The following is a 22,602-nucleotide window of genomic DNA, read 5'->3' as shown; positions in this document are numbered from 1 at the left end:
ACTACCCTCACACTGACCTCAGGCTGCTAGTTAAACTACCCTCACACTGACCTCAGGCTGCTAGTTGAACTACCCTCACACTGACCTCAGGCTGCTAGTTAAACTACCCTCACACTGACCTCATGCTGCTAGTTAAACTACCCTCACACTGACCTCATGCTGCTAGTTAAACTACCCTCACACTGACCTCATGCTGCTAGTTAAACTACCCTCACACTGACCTCATGCTGCTAGTTAAACTACCCTCACACTGACCTCAGGCTGCTAGCTGCACAATTGACCCAGGAAACAGCAGAGGGAGCACCTATCCACTTCGTCTGTGGATCTATTGGGGCGGTAAGCAAATTGAAGTGGGTCTAAGGTGTCAGGTAAGGTAGAGGTGATACGATACTTAACTAGCCTCTCAAAGCACTTCATGATGACCTTAAGTGATTGCTACGTGGCGATAGTCATTTAGTTCTTTACTTTCTTGGGTACAGGAACAACGGTGGACATCTTGAATCAAGTGGGGACAACAGACTGGGATAGGGAGAGGTTGAGTATGTCCGTAAACACTCCAGCTAGGTGGTCTGCGCATGCTCTGAGGACGCGGCTTGGGATGCTGTCTGGCCCGGCAGCCTAGCGAGGCTTACTCACGTCTGCCAGGGAGAACAAGAGCCCACAGTCCTTGGGAGTTGCGTCGGTGGCGCTGTTATATCCTCAATGCATGCGAAGAAGGTGTTTAGTTTGTCCAGAAGAAAGACGTCTGTGTCCGCGACGTGGCTGGTTTTCCCTGCAGTCCGTGATTGTCTGTAGACCCTGCCACATACGTCTCGTGTCTGAGCCGTTGAATTGCGTCTTCATTTTGTCTCTGTACTGATGTTTAGCCTGTTTGATTGCCTTTACGGAGGGAATAACTACACTGTTTGTATTCGGCCATATTCCCAGTCACCTCGTCGTGGTTAAATGCGGTGGTTGGCACGAATGCCACCATCTATCCACGGTTTTCCATGTTAGGGTGAACTCAATCACCGTATCTGTGTATTCGTCAATGTTATTCTCAGAGGCTACCCAGAACATGTCCCAGTCCGAGTGATCAAAACAATCTTGAAGCATGGATTCCAATTGGTCAGACCAGCATTGAATAGACCTTAGAGTTTCTGCCTATGGTATGCTGGCCTTCTAGGCAGAGTTCCTCTGTCCAGTGTCTGTGTTATTTTGTCCATCTTAATCTTTTATTTTTGTTGGCCAGTCTGAGATGTGGCTTTTTCTTTGCAACTCTGAATGAGCCAATTGGAAGCTGGGGATAATTAGGTGGCCATGATGGTATGAGGGCCAGATTGGTAATTTAACCTGGACACAGGGGTCAACACCCCTACTCTTACAATGAGTGCCATGGGAGCTTTTGTGACCACAGAGAGTCAAGGCCCCTGTTTAACGTCCCATTGGAAAGACATCACCCTTCAGAGGGTATTGGGATATTTGTCCCTAATCATTACCCTGGGGCATTGGGATATTTGTCCCTAATCATTGTCCTGGGGTATTGGGATATTTGTCCCTATTCACTGTCCTGGGGTATTGGGATATTTGTCTCTATTCACTGTCCTGGGGTATTGGGATATTTGTCCCTAATCACTGTCCTGGGGTATTGGGATATTTGTCTTTGGGATATTTGATATTTTATTTCAGACCAGAGGAAAGGGTGCTTCCTACTGGGCCTCCAACACCACTTCCAGCAGCATCTGGTCTCCCATCCAGGGACCCAACCCTACTTAGCTTCAGAGGCAAGCCAGCAGTAGGATGCAGGGTGGTATGTTACTGTTTAGTAAACATAATTTACTAACGACTCATATCATATGCCTATGTATATGCTTGTGAAAAGAGGAGATGCAATAGTAGAAAATGTCTGCTGTTGTTTTTTGACCCTGTGTTTCTGCTGTGTTTCTATGTTTCTACTGTGAATTAACTGTCAAGAACTGTGACGGTAGCTGGGAATGAAATGTCGGTTTTTGTTGACATGTTGGCCGCGAAGCCGTCTGTCCTGTAGTGGTTTTTCTGTGCCACTAGAGGGCAGTAGAACATCACTGTACATTGTCCTGGAATAACTGTGGAAGCTCTGCCAAATGATTTCTACATGAATTTACTTTGTAAATAAGGTCTAATAAGATTCGGTAAGATATTTGGTCAATTATCTAGACATTTGCATATTTCTACTATCAAAATGAAGAAATATAATGTTGTATTTGAAGATTTGAATAGTGGATTTTGAGGAACGGTTCTATACAATACAGAATACCACAGACGTATAGGTGCCAAACTGTTTTGTCTTGAAGAAAACAATAGTCCCGTAAGGTCACAGTGAACGTCCATCTGTTTGGAAGCAGGAACCAGGTTGAATGCATTCTGAATAGAGCTCTCTTTGTATGTCGTTTTTGGCCAAAACCGCACTGTTTCCTGTCTGCCAAATTTTACATGGGCTACTAGCCCCGCCTTGTATTTGCTTGCTTTCTCCCAGCTCTCTCCCACACTCACTGGCTCCCACCTCCTCTTCAGGGCCGGAATACTGCATTTGGGGCACAGACCCCCCCCGTTCCACACACACAAATAAAAATAATCTGCTAACTCCCAGCATTAACACATTATGCCATGGTGTAGAGAAAAATGTACAATTTTTTAATGAGATTCTACACATTCTGTCATGATGCTAAGAAAATGCAATTTAAAGATCATTTCCTGCAATTCTTCACTTTTTGCCATGAGGCAAGGTGGAAAATGAGCAGTTTTTATTGCTCATCTCATGATTTTGTTCACATTTTGACATGAGGTTGAGAATTTTACAGTTTTAAAGCTAATTTCCCTCCAATTCTATACTTTTGTAAAAAAAAAAAATTTTTTACCCCCTTTTCCCTCCCCAATTACGATCTTGTCTCATCGCTCCGGGACAACACTTGGCCAATTGTGCGCCACCCTATGGGACTCCCGGTCACAGACGGTTTTGATACAGCCCGGGATTGAACCCGGGTCTGTAGTGACACCTCTGCCTTAGACCGCTGTGCTACTCGGGAGGCCCAATTCTACACTTTTTGCTATCATATGCAAATGTTTTGGTGGGGGGGTTGGGGGCCCCCTGGAGTACCCATGTGTTGGTAATCCAGCCCTGTATCTTTTTCCCTCTCTCACCCCTCACTGGTCCTGCATTTGGACGGTTGATCTTGTGAAGAAAAAAAAACCCTGACATCTGAGGAGCTCCCGGGATTTAGCAAGCATGCCTAGTGGTCGCAGCCTGCTCTGAGGAAACGGGTTCATTCGAGTCATACCAAGCTGAGCCTGCGTGTCAGTACAGTCGACTTTACAGCTGGCTGTAAGGTTAGGAAGAACTGGCACTACCTTTTTCTGAACATACATTCTTTACAAGTATTATACAAACTCCATTTTCATTTTTGTCGGGAACTATTTTAAAGCGTTTTACCTTGATTCGATTATATTATTTTTGCGCGTAGAAAACTTGAGCTGAAGGCTGGGCCTTTTAACTGCTCTGTGTCGACCGACTCGTCCACGTAAATTAAACCGACTGCGGTCGCGTCATTTTCCTCTCGACTCGGTTGGAAGCAAAATAAAGCTGGTCTTTTTTTTTTTGTTTTTGCTAAACTGTTAAATGCTTGTTACAAAAATGGATCTGTTGAATTATCAGTACCTGGACAAAATGAACAACAACATCGGCATACTCTGCTATGAAGGTAAACACAGTACTTTAATAACTTTAATTTGCAACAACATAATGCCATAAAACATGACGTTAATCTGCATTAATTCATATTTAATTCATCTCGCATCTGTTTTGTAAAAAATAAAAAAAATAAAAAAAAGCTGAAATGTTATGAAGGAATAAAAGTTTAATGATTGTGTTTTAAATAAATCGGAAATATCCCCCTACTACTGCTGTAGATGTGTTACTCATGCTAATGTTTGTTCTATCGTAAAAGATCTTAAACATATTCCAAGTGTTATAGTAGCAGTAAGAGTGTTTTTAACTGAAATCTGGTGAACTGAAATACACTTTTAATGCCAGGGAATAATTCCTCTAGAAATGTGGGAATACATCGGACCTCGTTTCCATTCTGTCGGTCCCCCTCCCTGGCCACTACACCAATGTTGTACTATTGAAACGAAGATTCAAAGAACCACGTCTCTTATTGATCATCAGAGGATCTGTCATCCTAGTGGAATTGTTACTGTTCAGTCGTGTGTGAATGAATATCAGCTCTTACTGACACAAGTTTTATTGACTCACAGGAATGATAGAGGGGATTTGCCCAGTATTAGATTTTTGTATTTTTGTATTATCTACCTGTGGACGATTTGGTCATCCATTTGCACGTGTGTGTGTGTGTGTGTGTGTGTGAATATCAGAACACTACATCTCCTCCACTGACCTAGATTCAGGTTGACTCACGTGAATTCTACCGGTTGTGTAATTAGTCTGACACGCTCACCATTTCCATGTATCACAGACCGAGTCAGTCATTGTCTCCGTGCTTTTATTAGGTAGTAAATAGTAGTAGGCTTCTCCAGACAGAGATGGACTTTTACATGCTCTGTTTTGACTGTTGTTGGTTAGGCCTGTCTGTGGTCCATTGTTCCTCTGTTGTGGACCATAATCACACTTTATTTACATATTTCATTCCAGCACTGTGGTTGATAAAATCCATGGGGCTTTTTTTTTTTTTTAATGAGGAGAAGGATCATTGTGGATATTCACTATAAGCTAAGTGATGTCCTGCATTGTGTCATTACTTCTTGTTTAACAACAGGGTGCGAGGCAGACGGTCATCATGACTAGAGGGTCCAGTATGTAAGGGCCTGTAGGTGTTTGGCTAAGGGCCTGTAGGTGTTTGGCTGAGGGCCTGTAGGTGTTTGGCTGAGGGCCTGTAGGTGTTTGGCTGAGGGCCTGTAGGTGTTTGGCTGAGGGCCTGTAGGTGTTTGGCTGAGGGCCTGTAGGTGTTTGGCTGAGGGCCTGTAGGTGTTTGGCTGAGGGCCTGAACCCAGGAAGGTGTGCTAAAGAGGGTGACAGTGTAGGGGTCACTAGCCCCTAGCACCATCAAACTCAACTCTGGACCTCAAAGCCAGTTCCACTATGTGTGTTTTCATTGTTCCCCTCTAATCAGGGCCTGATTTAGACCTGGGACACCAGGTGGGTGATTCCCCTCTAATCGGGGACTGATTTAGACCTGGGACACCAGGTGGGTGATTCCCCTCTAATCGGGGACTGATTTAGACCTGGAGACACCAGGTGGGTGATTCCCCTCTAATCGGGGACTGATTTAGACGTGGAGACACCAGGTGGGTGATTCCCCTCTAATCGGGGACTGATTTAGACCTGGAGACACCAGGTGGGTGATTCCCCTCTAATCGGGGACTGATTTAGACCTGGAGACACCAGGTGGGTGATTCCCCTCTAATCGGGGACTGATTTAGACCTGGAGACACCAGGTGGGTGATTCCCCCTGGGGACTGATTTAGACCTGGAGACACCAGGTGGGTGATTCCCCTCTAATCGGGGACTGATTTAGACCTGGAGACACCAGGTGGGTGATTCCCCTCTAATCGGGGACTGATTTAGACGTGGAGACACCAGGTGGGTGATTCCCCTCTAATCGGGGACTGATTTAGACCTGGAGACACCAGGTGGGTGATTCCCCTCTAATCGGGGACTGATTTAGACCTGGAGACACCAGGTGGGTGCAATTAATTATCAGGTAGAACAGAAAACCGTCAGGCTCCGGACCTCATAGGGCATTGTTTCCCAGACTTGGTCCTCGGGACTCCAAGTGGTGCACGTTTTTGACCTAACTACACAGCCAATTCAACTAATCATCAAGCTTTGATAATTTGAATCAGCTGTGTTGAATTGAGAGTTGAATCCACCCTGCCCTAGCAGCTAGCCCTCCTGTTGCTGCCTGTCACTAGCTGGCTGTCAGAGGGGTAGACGGACATACCATACCATACCATACATGCTTTCCTTCCTGGGTTCAACATGATCTCTGTCACCCAATCACTCCCTCGGGTCGCGCTCTCTCCCTCGGGTCGCGCTCTCTCCCTCGGGTCGCGCTCTCTCCCTCGGGTCGCGCTCTCTCCCTCGGGTCGCGCTCTCTCCCTCGGGTCGCGCTCTCTCCCTCGGGTCGCGCTCTCTCCCTCGGGTCGCGCTCTCTCCCCCCCAGGTCGCTCTCTCCCGGGTCGCGCTCTCTCCCTCGGGTCGCGCTCTCTCCCCGGGTCGCGCTCTCCCCCGGGTCGCGCTCTCTCCCTCGGGTCGCGCTCTCTCCTCGGGTCGCGCTCTCTCCTCGGGTCGCTCTCTCCTCGGGTCGCGCTCTCTCCCTCGGGTCGCGCTCTCTCCTCGGGTCGCGCTCTCCCCTCGGGTCGCGCTCTCTCCCTCGGGTCGCGCTCTCTCTCCCTCGGGTCGCGCTCTCTCTCTCCTCGGGTCGCTCTCTCTCTCTCTCCTCGGGTCGCGCTCTCTCTCTCTCTCTCGGGTCGCGCTCTCTCTCTCTCTCTCGGGTCGCGCTCTCTCTCTCTCTCGGGTCGCGCTCTCTCTCTCTCTCGGGTCGCGCTCTCTCTCTCTCGGGTCGCGCTCTCTCTCTCTCGGGTCGCTCTCTCTCTCTCGGGTCGCTCTCTCTCGGGTCTCTCGGGTCGCGCTCTCTCTCTCTCGGGTCGCGCTCTCTCGCTCTCTCTCTCTCTCTCGGTCGCGCTCTCTCTCTCTCTCGGGTCGCGCTCTCTCTCTCGGGTCGCGCTCTCTCTCTCTCTCGGGTCGCGCTCTCTCTCTCTCTCGGGTCGCGCTCTCTCTCTCTCGGGTCGCTCTCTCTCTCTCTCGGGTCGCGCTCTCTCTCTCTCTCGGGTCGCGCTCTCTCTCTCTCTGGTCGCGCTCTCTCTCTCTCTCGGTCGCTCTCTCTCTCGGGTCGCGCTCTCTCTCTCTCTCGGGTCGCGCTCTCTCTCTCTCTCGGTCGCGCTCTCTCTCTCTCTCGGGTCGCGCTCTCTCTCTCTCTCGGGTCGCGCTCTCTCTCTCTCGGGTCGCGCTCTCTCTCTCTCTCGGGTCGCGCTCTCTCTCCTCGGGTCGCGCTCTCTCTCCTCGGGCTCTCTCTCCTCGGGTCGCGCTCTCTCCCCTCGGGTCGCGCTCTCTCCCTCGGGTCGCGCTCTCTCCCTCGGGTCGCGCTCTCCCTCGGGTCGCGCTCTCTCCCTCGGGTCGCTCTCTCTCTCCCCTCCTCTCTCCCTCGGGTCGCGCTCTCTCCCTCTCTCTCCTCGGGTCGCGCTCTCTCCCTCCTCTCTCCCTCGGGTCGCGCTCTCTCTCTCTCTCGGGTCGCGCTCTCTCTCTCTCTCGGGTCGCGCTCTCTCTCTCTCTCGGGTCGCTCTCTCTCTCTCGGGTCGCGCTCTCTCTCTCTCTCGGGTCGCGCTCTCTCTCTCTCTCGGGTCGCGCTCTCTCTCTCTCGGGTCTCTCTCTCTCGGGTCTCTCTCTCTCTCGGTCGCGCTCTCTCTCTCTCTGGTCGCGCTCTCTCTCTCTCTCTGGTCGCGCTCTCTCTCTCTCTGGTCGCGCTCTCTCTCTCTCGGGTCGCGCTCTCTCTCTCTCTCGGGTCGCGCTCTCTCTCTCTCTCGGGTCGCGCTCTCTCTCTCTCGGGTCGCGCTCTCTCTCTCTCTCTCGGGTCGCGCTCTCTCTCTCCCTCGGGTCGCTCTCTCTCTCCCTCGGGTCGCGCTCTCTCTCCCTCGGGTCGCGCTCTCTCTCCCTCGGGTCGCGCTCTCTCTCCGGGTCGCTCTCTCTCTCCTCGGGTCGCGCTCTCTCTCCCTCGGGTCCGCTCTCTCTCCTCGGTCGCGCTCTCTCTCCCTCGGGTCGCGCTCTCTCTCCCTCGGGTCGCGCTCTCTCTCCCTCGGGTCGCGCTCTCTCTCCTCGGGTCGCGCTCTCTCCCTCGGGTCGCGCTCTCGGGTCGCGCTCTCTCCTCGGGTCGCGCTCTCTCCTCGGGTCTCTCTCTCTCGCGCTCTCTCCTCTCTCTCTCTCGGGTCGCGCTCTCTCTCTCTCTCTCTCTCTCTCGGGTCGCGCTCTCTCTCTCTCTCGGGTCGCGCTCTCTCTCTCTCTCGGGTCGCGCTCTCTCTCTCTCTCGGGTCGCGCTCTCTCTCTCTCTCGGGTCGCGCTCTCTCTCTCTCGGGTCGCGCTCTCTCTCTCTCTCGCGCTCTCTCTCTCTCTCTCGGGTCGCGCTCTCTCTCTCTCTCGGGTCGCTCTCTCTCTCTCGGGTCGCGCTCTCTCTCTCTCGGGTCGCGCTCTCTCTCTCGGGTCGCTCTCTCTCTCTCGGATCTCGCTCAATCGCTCTCTATCGATCTCACGCTCTCTGATCTTGCGTTCTCTCTCGTTCTGATATCAATTTAAATTCAAAGGGCTTTATTGGCATGGGAAACCTATGTTTACATCTCTTACCTCTCTCTGATCTCTATCTCTCTTTTTCTGGTTTCTCTATCCGATGTCTGTGAGGTGGAAAATTGGAAACAGAGGGCATGGACTGGTATGTAAATAGAATGGCTCATCAGACCGACAATCACAAACCTTAAATCCCCCAGCATGCCCACTTCCTGGTTTGGCTACTGCCCGCATCACTACATTCCCTATGGGTCCTGGTTCAAAAATAGTGCACTATATAGGGAATGGAGTGCCATTTGGAATGCCATGGTGATGGCCTACATGCTGCTGCTGGTACATTAAACCTGCCTGTCATCCTGACTGGGCCTTAACCCCCCCCAACCTGAGTTCATCCAGCATGCTGCTACCTCAGGTGATTCTCAACATTCTATCAGTGAAAGGAACAGGTTTTCCAACGTATCAGGATCAGGCTTTCGCACGATATAAATCATTGTGAGCTACAGAGAGAAATATTGACCGTGGCCGTGTGTGCGTAAAGCGTGTTGTTCTTCTTTTGGCTCTATACTCAAAAGTTTTGATTTGAAATCAAACAATGCCTATCAGTGTAGACTGTCAGCTTTAATTTGAGGGTAATTTAGGCTGGCGTTTTAGGCTGGGTTTCTGTACAGCACTTTGAGATATCAGCTGATGTACGAAGGGCTTTATAAATACATTTGATTTGATTTCTTGTCCATCTTTTAGAGGAGTAAACGGCACAAATTCACCAGTGTATTGAAGTCGTAAAAAGTAGGGACGAAAATTTGGGTCAATTTTGATGCCAACTTTTTTGGAAATTGTGGAAACCCGAGTTTAAATGTATTTGGCTAAGGTGTATGTAAACTTACGACTTCAACTGTGTGTGTGTGTGTGTGTGTGTGTGTGTGTGTGTGTGTGTGTGTAAATATAAAAACCTACAGTCGGGAGCTCGTGGCAAATCTGTCAGTGAACAGCTTTGTTTTTACAAACTATAACGAGTGAGATCGGCTTTTTGGCACGAGCACATCGGCCTCTGCGAATCATTGGACCGTTTTCTAGGGTTGTAATTTCATTGTACATCGTGTCTCCTCCAACACCAGACACCGAGGATATTGATGGATTCAAGACGTCATTTTTTTTTTTTATAGATCTCAGACTCTCAAAGTAGCCTGACATTTAACTCATTTTGTGCGATATTAACGATATTGACGTTACTCTCTCACCTGACGTTACTCTCTCACCCAGCTCACCCGACGTTACTCTCTCACCCAGCTCGCCCGACGTTACGCCGCCCCCAGCTCGCCCCCGACGTTACGCCGCCCCCAGCTCGCCCGACGTTACGCCGCCTCTCGCCCGACGTTAGGAGCTACTCTCACGTCTGACAAGTGGTCATGAAGCTTATGGTTGTACTATAGACTAAATATGTATTGGACAGGGACAGGACAGGTTGTACTATAGACTAGTGGCTGTGATTGGCTCTGACTGTTCCAATCCTTTCCAAGCCCATTTTACTGTAAAGTCAGTCCCAAATGGCATCCTATTCCCTACACAGTGCACTACTTCTGACCAGGGCCCTATTCCCTATATAGTGCACTACTTCTGACCAGGGCCCTATTCCCTACACAGTGCACTACTTCTGACCAGGGCCTAGGTAGGGTATAGGATGCCGTTTGGGATGGAGCCTGTGATTACCTCTTGATGTAGACAGTCAAGTGACTGTACTCATCTCTCCCTGTCAGTTACTCATCTCTCCCCAGTACCTGTTCTCTCGTTGGTCTTTCAGCAAGGCTGGCGACGAGAGGATAGTTGTTGCTCTCTCTCTCTCTCTCTCTCTCGAATTGAAAGGGCTTTATTGGCATGGTAAACACATGTTTACATCACTCTCTCTCCCCTGCTGTCTCTCTCCTTCTCTCTCTCTTCTTCTCTCTGTCCCCTGCTGTCTCTCTCCTCTCTATTCTTCTCTCCCTCTCCTCTCTCTATTCTTCTCTCCCTCTCCTCTCTCTATTCTTCTCTCTCTATTCTTCTCCCTCTCCTCTCTCTCTCCTTCTCTCTCTATTCTTCTCTCTCTATTCTTCTCTCCTTCTCTCCCTCTCCTCTCTCTAGTCTTCTCTCCCTCTCCTCTCTCTATTCTTCTCTCCCTCTCCTCTCTCTCTCCTTCTCTCTCTCTTCTTCTCTCTCTATTCTCCTCTCCTCTCTCTACTCTCCTCTCTCTACTCTTCTCTCTATTCTCCTCTCCTCTCTCTACTCTCCTCTCTCTCTACTCTCCTCTCCTCTCTCTCTATTCTACTCTCCTCTCTCTATTCTCCTCTCCTCTCTCTATTCTCCTCTCCTCTCTCTATTCTCCTCTCCTCTCTCTATTCTTCTCTCTCTATTCTCCTCTCTACTCTCCTCTCTACTCTCCTCTCTCTATTCTCCTCTCTACTCTCCTCTCTCTATTGTCTCTCTACTCTCCTCTCTCTACTCTCCTCTCTCTCTATGTCTCTCTCCCTCTCCTCTCTATTCTTCTCTCCCTCTCTCTCTATTCTCTCTCCCTCTCTCTCTACTCTCCTCTCTACTCTTCTCTCTATTCTATTCTCCTCTCTCTCTCTCTACTCTTTCTCTCTATTCTCCTCTCCTCTCTACTCTCCTCTCTCTATTCTCCTCTCTCTATTCTTCTCTCCCTCTCTACTCTCTCTCTCTCTCTCTCTCTCTCTCTCTATTCTCCTCTCTCTCTCTTCTCTACTCTCCTCTCTCTATTCTCCTCTCTACTCTCCTCTCTCTTCTCTCTACTCTCTCTCTACTCTCTCTACTCTCCCCTCTCTACTCTCCCCTCTCTCTACTCTCCCCTCTCCCTCTCCTCTCTCTACTCTCCTCTCTCTATTCTTCTCTCTATTCTTCTCTCCCTCTCCTCTCTCTATTCTCCTCTCTCTATTCTTCTCTCCCTCTCCTCTCTCTATTCTCCTCTCTCTATTCTCCTCTCCCTCTCCTCTCTCTATTCTTCTCTCTCTACTCTCCTCTCTATTCTCCTCTCTCTACTTCTCCTCTCTCTCTCTCTCTCTACTCTCCTCTCTCTACTCTCCTCTCTCTACTCTCCTCTCTCTACTCTCCTCTCTCTACTCTCTCTCTCTCTCTCTACTCTCCTCTCTCTCTCTCTCTACTCTCCTCTCTCCTCTCCTCTCTCTCCACTCTCCTCTCTCTCTCTCCTCTCTATTCTCCTCTCTATTCTCCTCTCTATTCTCCTCTCTATTCTCCTCTCTCTATTCTCCTCTCTCTATTCTCCTCTCTCTATTCTCCTCTCTCTATTCTCCTCTCTCTATTCTCCTCTCTCTATTCTCCTCTCTCTATTATCCTCCCCCTCTCCTCTCTCTATTCTCCTCTCTCTATTCTCCTCTCTCTATTCTCCTCTCTCTATTCTCCTCTCTCTATTCTCCTCTCTCTATTCTCCTCTCTCTATTCTCCTCTCTCTATTCTCCTCTCTATTCTATTCTCCTCTCCTCTATTCTCTCTCCTCTTCTCCTCCCTCTCTCTACTCTCTCTATTCTCCTCTCTCTATTCTCCTCTCTCTATTCTCCTCTCTCTATTCTCCTCTCTCTATTCTCCTCTCTCTACTCTCCTCTCTCTCTCTTCTCTCCTCTCCTCTCTCTATCTTCTCTCCCTCTCTCCTCTCTATTCTCCTCTTCTCTACTTCTCTCCTCTTCTCTCCCTCTCCTCTTCTCTCCCTCTCCTCTCTCTTACTCTCCTCTCTCTACTCTCTCTCTCTCTCTCTTACTCTCCTCTCTCTACTCTCTATTCTTCTCTCCCTCTCCTCTCTCTACTCTTCTCTCTATTCTCCTCTCCTCTCTCTACTCTTCTCTCTATTCTCCTCTCTCTCTCTCTACTCTCTATTCTTCTCTCTATTCTCCTCTCTCTACTCTTCTCTCTATTCTCCTCTCTCTACTCTTCTCTCTATTCTCCTCTCCTCTCTCTACTCTCCTCTCTCTCTCTACTCTCTCTATTCTCTCTCTCTCCCCTCTCTATTCTCCTCTCTATTCTCCTCTCTATTCTCCTCTCTCTACTCTCCTCTTCTCTCCTCTCTCTCTCTCCTCTCTCTATTCTTCTACCCCTCTCTCTCTCTCTATTCTCCTCTCTCTATTCTCCTCTCTCTATTCTCCTCTCCTCTCTCTACTCTCCTCTCTATTCTCTCTACTCTCCTCTCTATTCTCTCTAGTCTCCTCTCTTCTCTCTCTATTCTCTCCTCTCTCTATTCTCCTCTCTATTCTCCTCTCTATTCTTCTCTCTCTACTCTCCTCTCTCTATTCTCCTCTCTATTCTCCTCTCTATTCTCCTCTCTCTCTCTCTCTCCTCTCTCTATCTCCTCTCTCTACTCTCCTCTCTCTACTCTCCTCTCTCTCTCTCTATTCTCTCTCTATTCTCCTCTCTCTACTCTCCTCTCTCTATTATTCTCCTCCTCTCCTCTCTCTATTCTCCTCTCTCTATTCTCCTCTCTCTATTCTCCTCTCTCTATTCTCCTCTCTCTATTCTCCTCTCTATTCTCCTCTCTCTACTCTCCTCTCTATTCTTCTACCCCTCTCCTCTCTCTACTCTCCTCTCTCTATTATTCTCCTCTCCTCTCTCTATTCTCCTCTCTCTCTATTCTCCTCTCTCTATTCTCCTCTCTCTATTCTCCTCTCTCTACTCTCCTCTCTCTACTCTCCTCTCTCTATTCTCCTCTCTCTCTATTCTCCTCTCTCTATTCTCTCCTCTCTCTCTCTCTCTCTCTCTCTTCTCCTCTCTCTACTCTCCTCTTCTCTCTCTCTCCTCTCCTCTTCTCTCTCTATTCTCTCCTCTTCTCTCCTCCTCTCTCTCTCTCTACTCTCTCTCTCTACTCTCTCTACTCTCCTCTCTCTACTCTCCTCTCTCTACTCTCCTCTCTCTACTCTCCTCTCTCTACTCTCCTCTCTCCTCTATTCTCTCCTCTCTCCTCTCCTCTCTCTACTCTCCTCTCTCTACTCTCCTCTCTCTACTCTCCTCTCCTCCTCTCTTACTCTCCTGTCTCTCCTCTCTCTCTCTCCTCTCTCTCTCTCTTCTCTCTCTCTCCTCTCTCTATTCTTCTCTCCCTCTCTCTCTATTCTTCTCTCCCTCTCCTCTCTCTCTCTTCTCTCTATTCTATTCTCCTCCTCTCTCTACTCTTCTCTCTATTCTCCTCTCCTCTCTCTACTCTTCTCTCTATTCTCTCTCTCTCTCTACTCTTCTCTCTACTCTACTCTCTCTATTCTCTCTCTACTCTCCTCTCTCTATTCTCCTCTCTCTCTCTACTCTCTCTATTCTCCTCTCTCTACTCTCCTCTTCTCTCCTCTCTCTCTACTCTCCTCTCTTTCTTCTACCCCTCTCCTCTCTCTACTCTCCTCTCTCTATTCTCCTCTCTCTATTCTTCTCTCTCTACTCCTCTCTCTATTCTCTCTCTACTCTCCTCTCTCTCTCTACTCTCCTCTCTCTACTCTCCTCTCTCTACTCTCCTCTCTACTCTCCTCTCTCTCTATTCTCTTCTCTCTCTCTCTCTATATTCTGTCCTTTTCTCCACTGAGATAATGTGTCTGTTGCACCTCAGCAGAGGAACAGTTTCCTCCATTAATGATTTCAGTCACAGATGATTTGTTATTTTTCAGCTGTCTGACTGTGACCAATGAGGCTTACTCTTCTCTGCTCTGATAACCTTGTAGAGATCTAGCTGAGGGACTGACTAGTGTGATAGATAGTGAGAATGCATTCCAAATCGCACCCTATTCCCTTTATATAGTTCACTACTTTAGACCAGAGCCCTATTCCCTATATAGTTCACTACTTTAGACCAGAGCCCTATTCCCTATATAGTGCACTACTTTTAGACCAGGGCCCTATTCCCTACATAGTGCACTACTTTACACCAGGGCCCTATTCCCTACATAGTGCACTACTTTACACCAGGGCTCCATTCCTACATAGTGCACTACTTTACACCAGGGCCCTATTCCCTACATAGTGCACTACTTTACACCAGGGCCCTATTCCCTACATAGTGCACTACTTTACACCAGGGCCCTATTCCCTACATAGTGCACTACTTTACACCAGGGCCCTATTCCCTACATAGTGCACTACTTTACACCAGGGCCCTATTCCCTACATAGTGCACTACTTTACACCAGGGCCCTATTCCCTACATAGTGCACTACTTTACACCAGGGCCCTATTCCCTACATAGTGCACTACTTTACACCAGGGCCCTATTCCCTACATAGTGCACTACTTTACACCAGGGCCCTATTCCCTACATAGTGCACTACTTTACACCAGGGCCCTATTCCTACATAGTGCACTACTTTACACCAGGGCCCTATTCCCTACATAGTGCACTACTTTACACCAGGGCCCTATTCCCTACATAGTGCACTACTTTACACCAGGGCCCTATTCCCTACATAGTGCACTACTTTACACCAGGGCCCTATTCCCTACATAGTGCACTACTTTACACCAGGGCCCTATTCCCTACATAGTGCACTACTTTACACCAGGGCCCTATTCCCTACATAGTGCACTACTTTACACCAGGGCCCTATTCCCTACATAGTGCACTACTTTACACCAGGGCCCTATTCCCTACATAGTGCACTACTTTACACCAGGGCCCTATTCCCTACATAGTGCACTACGTTACACCAGGGCCCTATTCCCTACATAGTGCACTACGTTACACCAGGGCCCTATTCCCTACATAGTGCACTACTTTACACCAGGGCCCTATTCCCTACATAGTGCACTACTTTACACCAGGGCCCTATAGTGCACTACTTTACACCAGGGCCCTATATAGTGCACTACTTTACACCAGGGCCCTATATAGCGCACTACTTTACACCAGGGCCCTATATAGCGCACTACTTTACACTACTTTAGGGCCCTATATAGTGCGCTACTTTACACCAGGGCCCTAATATAGCGCACTACTTTACACCAGGGCCCTATATAGCGCACCACTTTACACCAGGGCCCTATATAGGGCACTACTTTACACCGGCCCTATATAGGGCACTACTTTACACCAGGGTCCTATATAGTGCACTACTTTATAGGCACTACTTTACACCAGGGCCCTATATAGTGCACTACTTTACACCAGGGCCCTATATAGTGCACAACTTTACACCAGGGCCCTATATAGGGCACTACTTTACACCAGGGCCCTATATAGGGCACTACTTTACACCAGGGCCCTATATAGGGCACTACTTTAGACCAGGGCCCTATTCCCTACCTTAGACCAGGGCCCATAGGTAGTGCAGGCCTCTCTACTGAGTGACCGTGTCAGGGCCCGTACTCATAAAGTCTCAGATTAGGAGTGTTGATCTAGGATCAGCCCCCCTCCCCCATGTCAATGTGAATTTGTTTATCTGAAATCCCAAAATGATCCCAGATCAGCATTTCTACTTGTGCCCTGTCGTGCCCACTGTCCGCAAATAGCGGGTACAGCAGAATGCCTTCTGCCTTCATCTCTGTCCACTCCGCCGCCCAGCTAGTCACGTGACCTGATGACAGGACAGAATCCATCTCTACCCAGGAGCTACATTGTGTGCTTACTGTATCTGTTTGGTCTGTCCCAGTCACTCCAGACCATGCAGCAAGGCCTGCTCACTGAGCTTTTTATGTCCAGTAGTCTATCCCAGAGTAGAGAGACTGGCTGTCTGGAACTGTGGACAGAGTTGAGAGACTGGCTGTCTGGAACTGTGGCTCTTTAGAGCCTGGTCTGCTGAGGGAGGTCTCTCTCTCTGTCTTCTCTTTAGAGCCTGGTCTGTTGAGGGAGGTCTCTCTCTCTGTCTTCTCTTTAGAGCCTGGTCTGCTGAGGGAGGTCTCTCTTTCTGTCTTCTCTTTAGAGCCTGGTCTGCTGAGGGAGGTCTCTCTTTCTGTCTTCTCTTTAGAGCCTGGTCTGCTGAGGGAGGTCTCTCTTTCTGTCTTCTCTTTAGAGCCTGGTCTGCTGAGGGAGGTCTCTCTCTCTCTGTCTTCTCTTTAGAGCCTGGTCTGCTGAGGGAGGTCTCTCTGTTTTTGATGGATAACCTCTTTGTTATAACACTTTCTATGACCTAAGGCATCGTTTGGTTCAGCCAGTCCAAACATGGCTCTGTGACCACCTGTGTCCTGGGCCTCTTACCCTGGCTGGCCTGTCATTGGCTCCATCCGGTCGGTGTCATCCGCTGTGGCTCTGTTGGGCTGAACTGGCTTCACTTCCTGCCCCTGCTAGCTGAGTTTAGTGTCTCAACTGTCTCTGCCTGCAGGGTGAAGGCTGACTCACTTTTCCTACTGAACAGGAGAAAAAATCTTGTTTGCTCATTTGTGCCGTGCTCTGTGGAGAGGTGAGAACCCATCGAGCTGTGGGCCTTTGTTGTCCCACTCCCAATGGCTGCCATTCTCTTTCTGTTGATATACTTGTGATTTAGTTAAGGGCTTCGGTGGGTAGCGTATGTTTAACCTGCCTTCTCCCAGATCTGTCTGTACCGTTATGTTAACTCTTTTTGGCACAGGACTGGGTAAAACCGCACAAACAGGACTGGGTAAAACCGCACAAACAGGACTGGGTAAAACCGCACAAACAGGACTGGGTAAAACCGCACAAACAGGACTGGGTAAAACCGCACAAACAGGGCTGGGTAAAACCGCACAAACAGGGCTGGGTAAAACCGCACAAACAGGGCTGGGTAAAACCGCACAAACAGGACTGGGTAAAACCGCACAAACAGGGCTGGGTAAAACCGCACAAACAGGGCTGGGTAAAACCGCACAAACAGGGCTGGGTAAAACCGCACAAACAGGGCTGGGTAAAACCGCACAAACAGGGCTGGGTAAAACCGCACAAACAGGGCTGGGTAAAACCGCACAAACAGGGCTGGGTAAAACCGCACAAACAGGACTGGGTAAAACCGCACAAACAGGGCTGGGTAAAACCGCACAAACAGGGCTGGGTAAAACCGCACAAACAGGGCTGGGTAAAACCGCACAAACAGGGCTGGGTAAAACAGCACAAACAGGGCTGGGTAAAACAGGACTGGGTAGTACTTCCGGCGCCGACAGAGATGGCCGCCTCGCTCGCGTTCCTAGGAAACTATGCAGTTTTTTGTTTTTTTACGTGTTATTTCTTACACTAGTACCCCAGGTCATCTTAGGTTTCTTTACATACAGCCGACAAGAACTACTGAATATAAGATCAGCGTCAACTCACCATCAGTACGACCAAGAATATGTTTTTCGCGACGCGGATCCTGTGTTCTGCCTTACAACCAGTGTAACCGAGTGAATCACATGCAGCGACCAAAAAAAAAAAACGACTCAGAAAAAGAGGGAAACGAAGCGGTCTTCTGGTCAGACTCCTGAGACGGGCACATCGTGCACCACTCCCTAGCATTCTTCTTGCCAATGTCCAGTCTCTTGACAACAAGGTTGATGAAATCCGAGCAAGGGTAGCATTCCAGAGGGACATCAGAGACTGTAACGCTCTCTGCTTCACGGAAACATGGCTAACTGGAGAGACGCAATCCGAAGCGGTGCAGCCAGCGGGTTTCTCCACGCATCGCGCCGACAGAAACAAACATCTTTCTGGTAAGAAGGGGGCGGGGGCGTATGTCTTATGGCCAACGTGACATGGTGTGATGAAAGAAACATACAGGAACTCAAATCCTTCTGTTCACCTGATTTAGAATTCCTCACAATCAAATGTAGACCGCATTATCTACCAAGAGAATTCTCTTCGATTATAATCACAGCCGTATATATCCCCCCAAGCAGACACATCGATGGCTCTGAACGAACTTTATTTAACTCTCTGCAAACTGGAAACGATTTATCCGGAGGCTGCATTCATTGTAGCTGGGGATTTTAACAAGGCTAATCTGAAAACAAGACTCCCTAAATTTTATCAGCATATCGATTGCGCAACCAGGGGTGGAAAGACCCTGGATCATTGTTACTCTAACTTCCGCGACGCATATAAGGCCCTGCCCCGCCCCCTTTCGGAAAAGCTGACCACGACTCCATTTTGTTGATCCCTGCCTACAGACAGAAACTAAAACAAGAAGCTCCCACGCTGAGGTCTGTCCAACGCTGGTCCGACCAAGCTGACTCCACACTCCAAGACTGCTTCCATCACGTGGACTGGGAGATGTTTCGTATTGCGTCAGACAACAACATTGACGAATACGCTGATACGGTGTGCGAGTTCATTAGAACGTGCGTTGAAGATGTCGCTCCCATAGCAACGATTAAAACATTCCCTAACCAGAAACCGTGGATTGATGGCAGCATTCGTGTGAAACTGAAGGCACGAACCACTGCTTTTAATCAGGGCAAGGTGTCTGGTAACATGGCTGAATACAAACAGTGCAGCTATTCCTCCGCAAGGCTATCAAACAAGCTAAGCGCCAGTACAGAGACAAAGTAGAATCTCAATTCAACGGCTCAGACACAAGAGGTATGTGGCAGGGTCTACAGTCAATCACGGACTACAGGAAGAAACCCAGCCCAGTCACGGACCAGGATGTCTTGCTCCCAGGCAGACTAAATAACTTTTTTGCCCGCTTTGAGGACAATACAGTGCCACTGACACGGCCTGCAACGGAAACATGCGGTCTCTCCTTCACTGCAGCCGAAGTGAGTAAGACATTTAAACGTGTTAACCCTCGCAAGGCTGCAGGCCCAGACGGCATCCCCAGCCGCGCCCTCAGAGCATGCGCAGACCAGCTGGCCGGTGTGTTTACGGACATATTCAATCAATCCCTATACCAGTCTGCTGTTCCCACATGCTTCAAGAGGGCCACCATTGTTCCTGTTCCCAAGAAAGCTAAGGTAACTGAGCTAAACGACTACCGCCCCGTAGCACTCACATCCGTCATCATGAAGTGCTTTGAGAGACTAGTCAAGGACCATATCACCTCCACCCTACCTGACACCCTTGACCCACTCCAATTTGCTTACCGCCCAAATAGGTCCACAGACGATGCAATCTCAACCACACTGCACACTGCCCTAACCCATCTGGACAAGAGGAATACCTATGTGAGAATGCTGTTCATCGACTACAGCTCGGCATTCAACACCATAGTACCCTCCAAGCTCGTCATCAAGCTCGAGACCCTGGGTCTCGACCCCGCCCTGTGCAACTGGGTACTGGACTTCCTGACGGGCCGCCCCCAGGTGGTGAGGGTAGGCAACAACATCTCCTCCCCGCTGATCCTCAACACTGGGGCCCCACAAGGGTGCGTTCTGAGCCCTCTCCTGTACTCCCTGTTCACCCACGACTGCGTGGCCATGCACGCTCCAACTCAATCATCAAGTTTGTGGACGACACAACAGTGGTAGGCTTGATTACCAACAACGACGAGACGGCCTACAGGGAGGAGGTGAGGGCCCTCGGAGTGTGGTGTCAGGAAAATAACCTCACACTCAACGTCAACAAAACTAAGGAGATGATTGTGGACTTCAGGAAACAGCAGAGGGAACACCCCCCCATCCACATCGATGGAACAGTAGTGGAGAGGGTAGCAAGTTTTAAGTTCCTCGGCATACACATCACAGACAAACTGAATTGGTCCACTCACACAGACAGCATCGTGAGGAAGGCGCAGCAGCGCCTCTTCAACCTCAGGAGGCTGAAGAAATTCGGCTTGTCACCAAAAGCACTCACAAACTTCTACAGATGCACAATCGAAAGCATCCTGGCGGGCTGTATCACCGCCTGGTATGGCAACTGCACCGCCCTCAACCGTAAGGCTCTCCAGAGGGTAGTGAGGTCTGCACAACGCATCACCGGGGGCAAACTACCTGCCCTCCAGGACACCTACACCACCCGATGCTACAGGAAGGCCATAAAGATCATCAAGGACATCAACCACCCGAGCCACTGCCTGTTCACCCCGCTGCCATCCAGAAGGCGAGGTCAGTACAGGTGCATCAAAGCTGGGACCGAGAGACTGAAAAACAGCTTCTATCTCAAGGCCATCAGACTGTTAAACAGCCACCACTAACATTGAGTGGCTACTGCCAACACACTGTCAATGACACTGACTCTACTCCAGCCACTTTAATCATGGGAATCGATGGGAAATGATGTAAATATATCACTAGCCACTTTAAACAATGCTACCTTATATAATGTTACTTACCCTACATTGTTCATCTCATATGCATACGTTGATACTGTACTCTATATCATCGACTGCATCCTTATGTAATACATGTATCACTAGCCACTTTAACTATGCCACTTGGTTTACATACTTATCTCATATGTATATACTGTACTCGATATCATCTACTGTATCTTGCCTATGCTGCTCTGTACCATCACTCATTCATATATCCTTATGTACATATTCTTTATCCCCTTACACTGTGTATGACAGTAGTTTTTTTTGGAATTGTTAGTTAGATTACTTGCTCGTTATTACTGCATTGTCGGAACTAGAAGCACAAGCATTTCGCTACACTCGCATTAACATCTGCTAACCATGTGTATGTGACAAATAAAATTTGATTTTGATTTGATTTGATTTGATTTGATTTGATTTGAAACAGGACTGGGTAAAACCGCACAAACAGGGCTGGGTAAAACCGCACAAACAGGGCTGGGTAAAACCGCACAAACAGGGCTGGGTAAAACCGCACAAACAGGGCTGGGTAAAACCGCACAAACAGGGCTGGGTAAAACCGCACAAACAGGGCTGGGTAAAACCGCACAAACAGGGCTGGGTAAAACCGCACAAACAGGGCTGGGTAAAACCGCACAAACAGGGCTGGGTAAAACCGCACAAACAGGGCTGGGTAAAACCGCACAAACAGGGCTGGGTAAAACCGCACAAACAGGGCTGGGTAAAACCGCACAAACAGGGCTGGGTAAAACCGCACAAACAGGGCTGGGTAAAACCGCACAAACAGGGCTGGGTAAAACCGCACAAACAGGACTGGGTAAAACCGCACAAACAGGGCTGGGTAAAACCGCACAAACAGGACTGGGTAAAACCGCACAAACAGGGCTGGGTAAAACCGCACAAACAGGACTGGTACCATGTAGCATTATTTTATGCTACACCAATAAAATAAAATCATGGAGACGGCCGGCTTGGTTAGCGCTAGCTGGAGACGGCCGGCTTGGTTAGCGCTAGCTGGAGACGGCCGGCTTGGTTAGCGCTAGCTGGAGACGGCCGGCTTGGTTAGCGCTAGCTGGAGACGGCAGGCTTGGTTAGCGCTAGCTGGAGACGGCAGGCTTGGTTAGCGCTAGCTGGAGACGGCCGGCTTGGTTAGCGCCAGCTGGAGACGGCAGGCTTGGTTAGCGCTAGCTGGAGACGGCAGGCTTGGTTAGCGCCAGCTGGAGACGGCAGGCTTGGTTAGCGCTAGCTAGCACAAGGGAACAAGAGGGCATTGTTTCGTGTTTGTTTTGACTCTTGTTTTATGTAACTGACTTTCATGCGTTTTTAGAGTATTTATAAAAGGCATCACATGCCAGGGACCCAGTTTAGATTTCAGAGAATGTAGGCCAGAAATATAATTTAGCAGAGACGGAGACATGGGGTCAATGCTTAGTTTCTGCTAAGAGGGTGTTGGGGGGGTTGAGGTTCTCCCCTTTCTGAGCCTCTAACTCCAGCCTTCCCGTCGTGTTTGAAGTCCGCCGAGGGCTCTCTCTCCCTCTCATCATGTAGAACTTAAGATTCTTTGAGTAGATCAAACACGCAGTGTTTCCCCTGACACAGATGTTTGTTTCATACCACCCTGCTCTGTTCAGAAGACAGGTTACCTTACTACTGTACAATAACGGTTGACTGAGCTGTTGTTGGGTTTCACTTTGTTGTGTCATGCTCAAAGAGGAAAGGGCCTTCCCCGAACTGTTGCCACAAAGTTGGAAGCACAGAATCGTCTAGAATGTCATTGTATGCTGTAGCGTTAAGATTTCCCTTCACTGGAACTAAGGGGCCTAGCCCCAGCCATGGAAAAATAGCCCCATACCATTATTCCTCCTCCACCAAACTTTACAGTTGGAGCTTTGCATTCGGGCAGGTAGCTTTCTCCTGGCATCCACCAAACCCAGATTCATCCGTTGGACTGCCAGACGGTGACGCGTGAGTCATCACTCTAAAGAACTGCTCCAGATTCCAATGGCAGCGAGCTTTAACACCATTCCAGCCGATGCTTGGCATTGCGCGTGGTGATCTTAGGCTTGAGTGCGACTGCTCGGCCATGGAAAC

The 22,602-nt window shown here is 49.3% G+C and overlaps 1 protein-coding gene across 3 annotated transcripts in view; it reads left to right on the top strand.

Annotated features, from left to right (window-relative positions):
- The window catches only part of vgll4b (vestigial-like family member 4b), a 109,327-nt gene that overhangs the window by 30,577 nt on the left and 56,148 nt on the right, over positions 1-22,602 (top strand). The window contains exon 1 of one of the 3 annotated variants that reach the window (XM_042324900.1): positions 3,116-3,716. The exons of the other annotated variants lie outside the window; for them this stretch is intronic. Within the exon in view, the coding sequence (XP_042180834.1) occupies positions 3,635-3,716 (82 nt within the window). The 5' untranslated portion in view covers positions 3,116-3,634. Of the gene's footprint in view, positions 1-3,115; positions 3,717-22,602 lie in introns of those variants that run through there. 3 annotated transcript variants of the gene reach the window in all.

The sequence above is a fragment of the Oncorhynchus tshawytscha genome, linkage group LG07, assembly GCF_018296145.1.
Source record: "Oncorhynchus tshawytscha isolate Ot180627B linkage group LG07, Otsh_v2.0, whole genome shotgun sequence".
NCBI classification, from domain to species: domain Eukaryota; kingdom Metazoa; phylum Chordata; class Actinopteri; order Salmoniformes; family Salmonidae; genus Oncorhynchus; species Oncorhynchus tshawytscha.
Note: the sequence above shows the minus strand (reverse complement) of the source record. Positions and strands in the feature narration are given on the sequence as shown.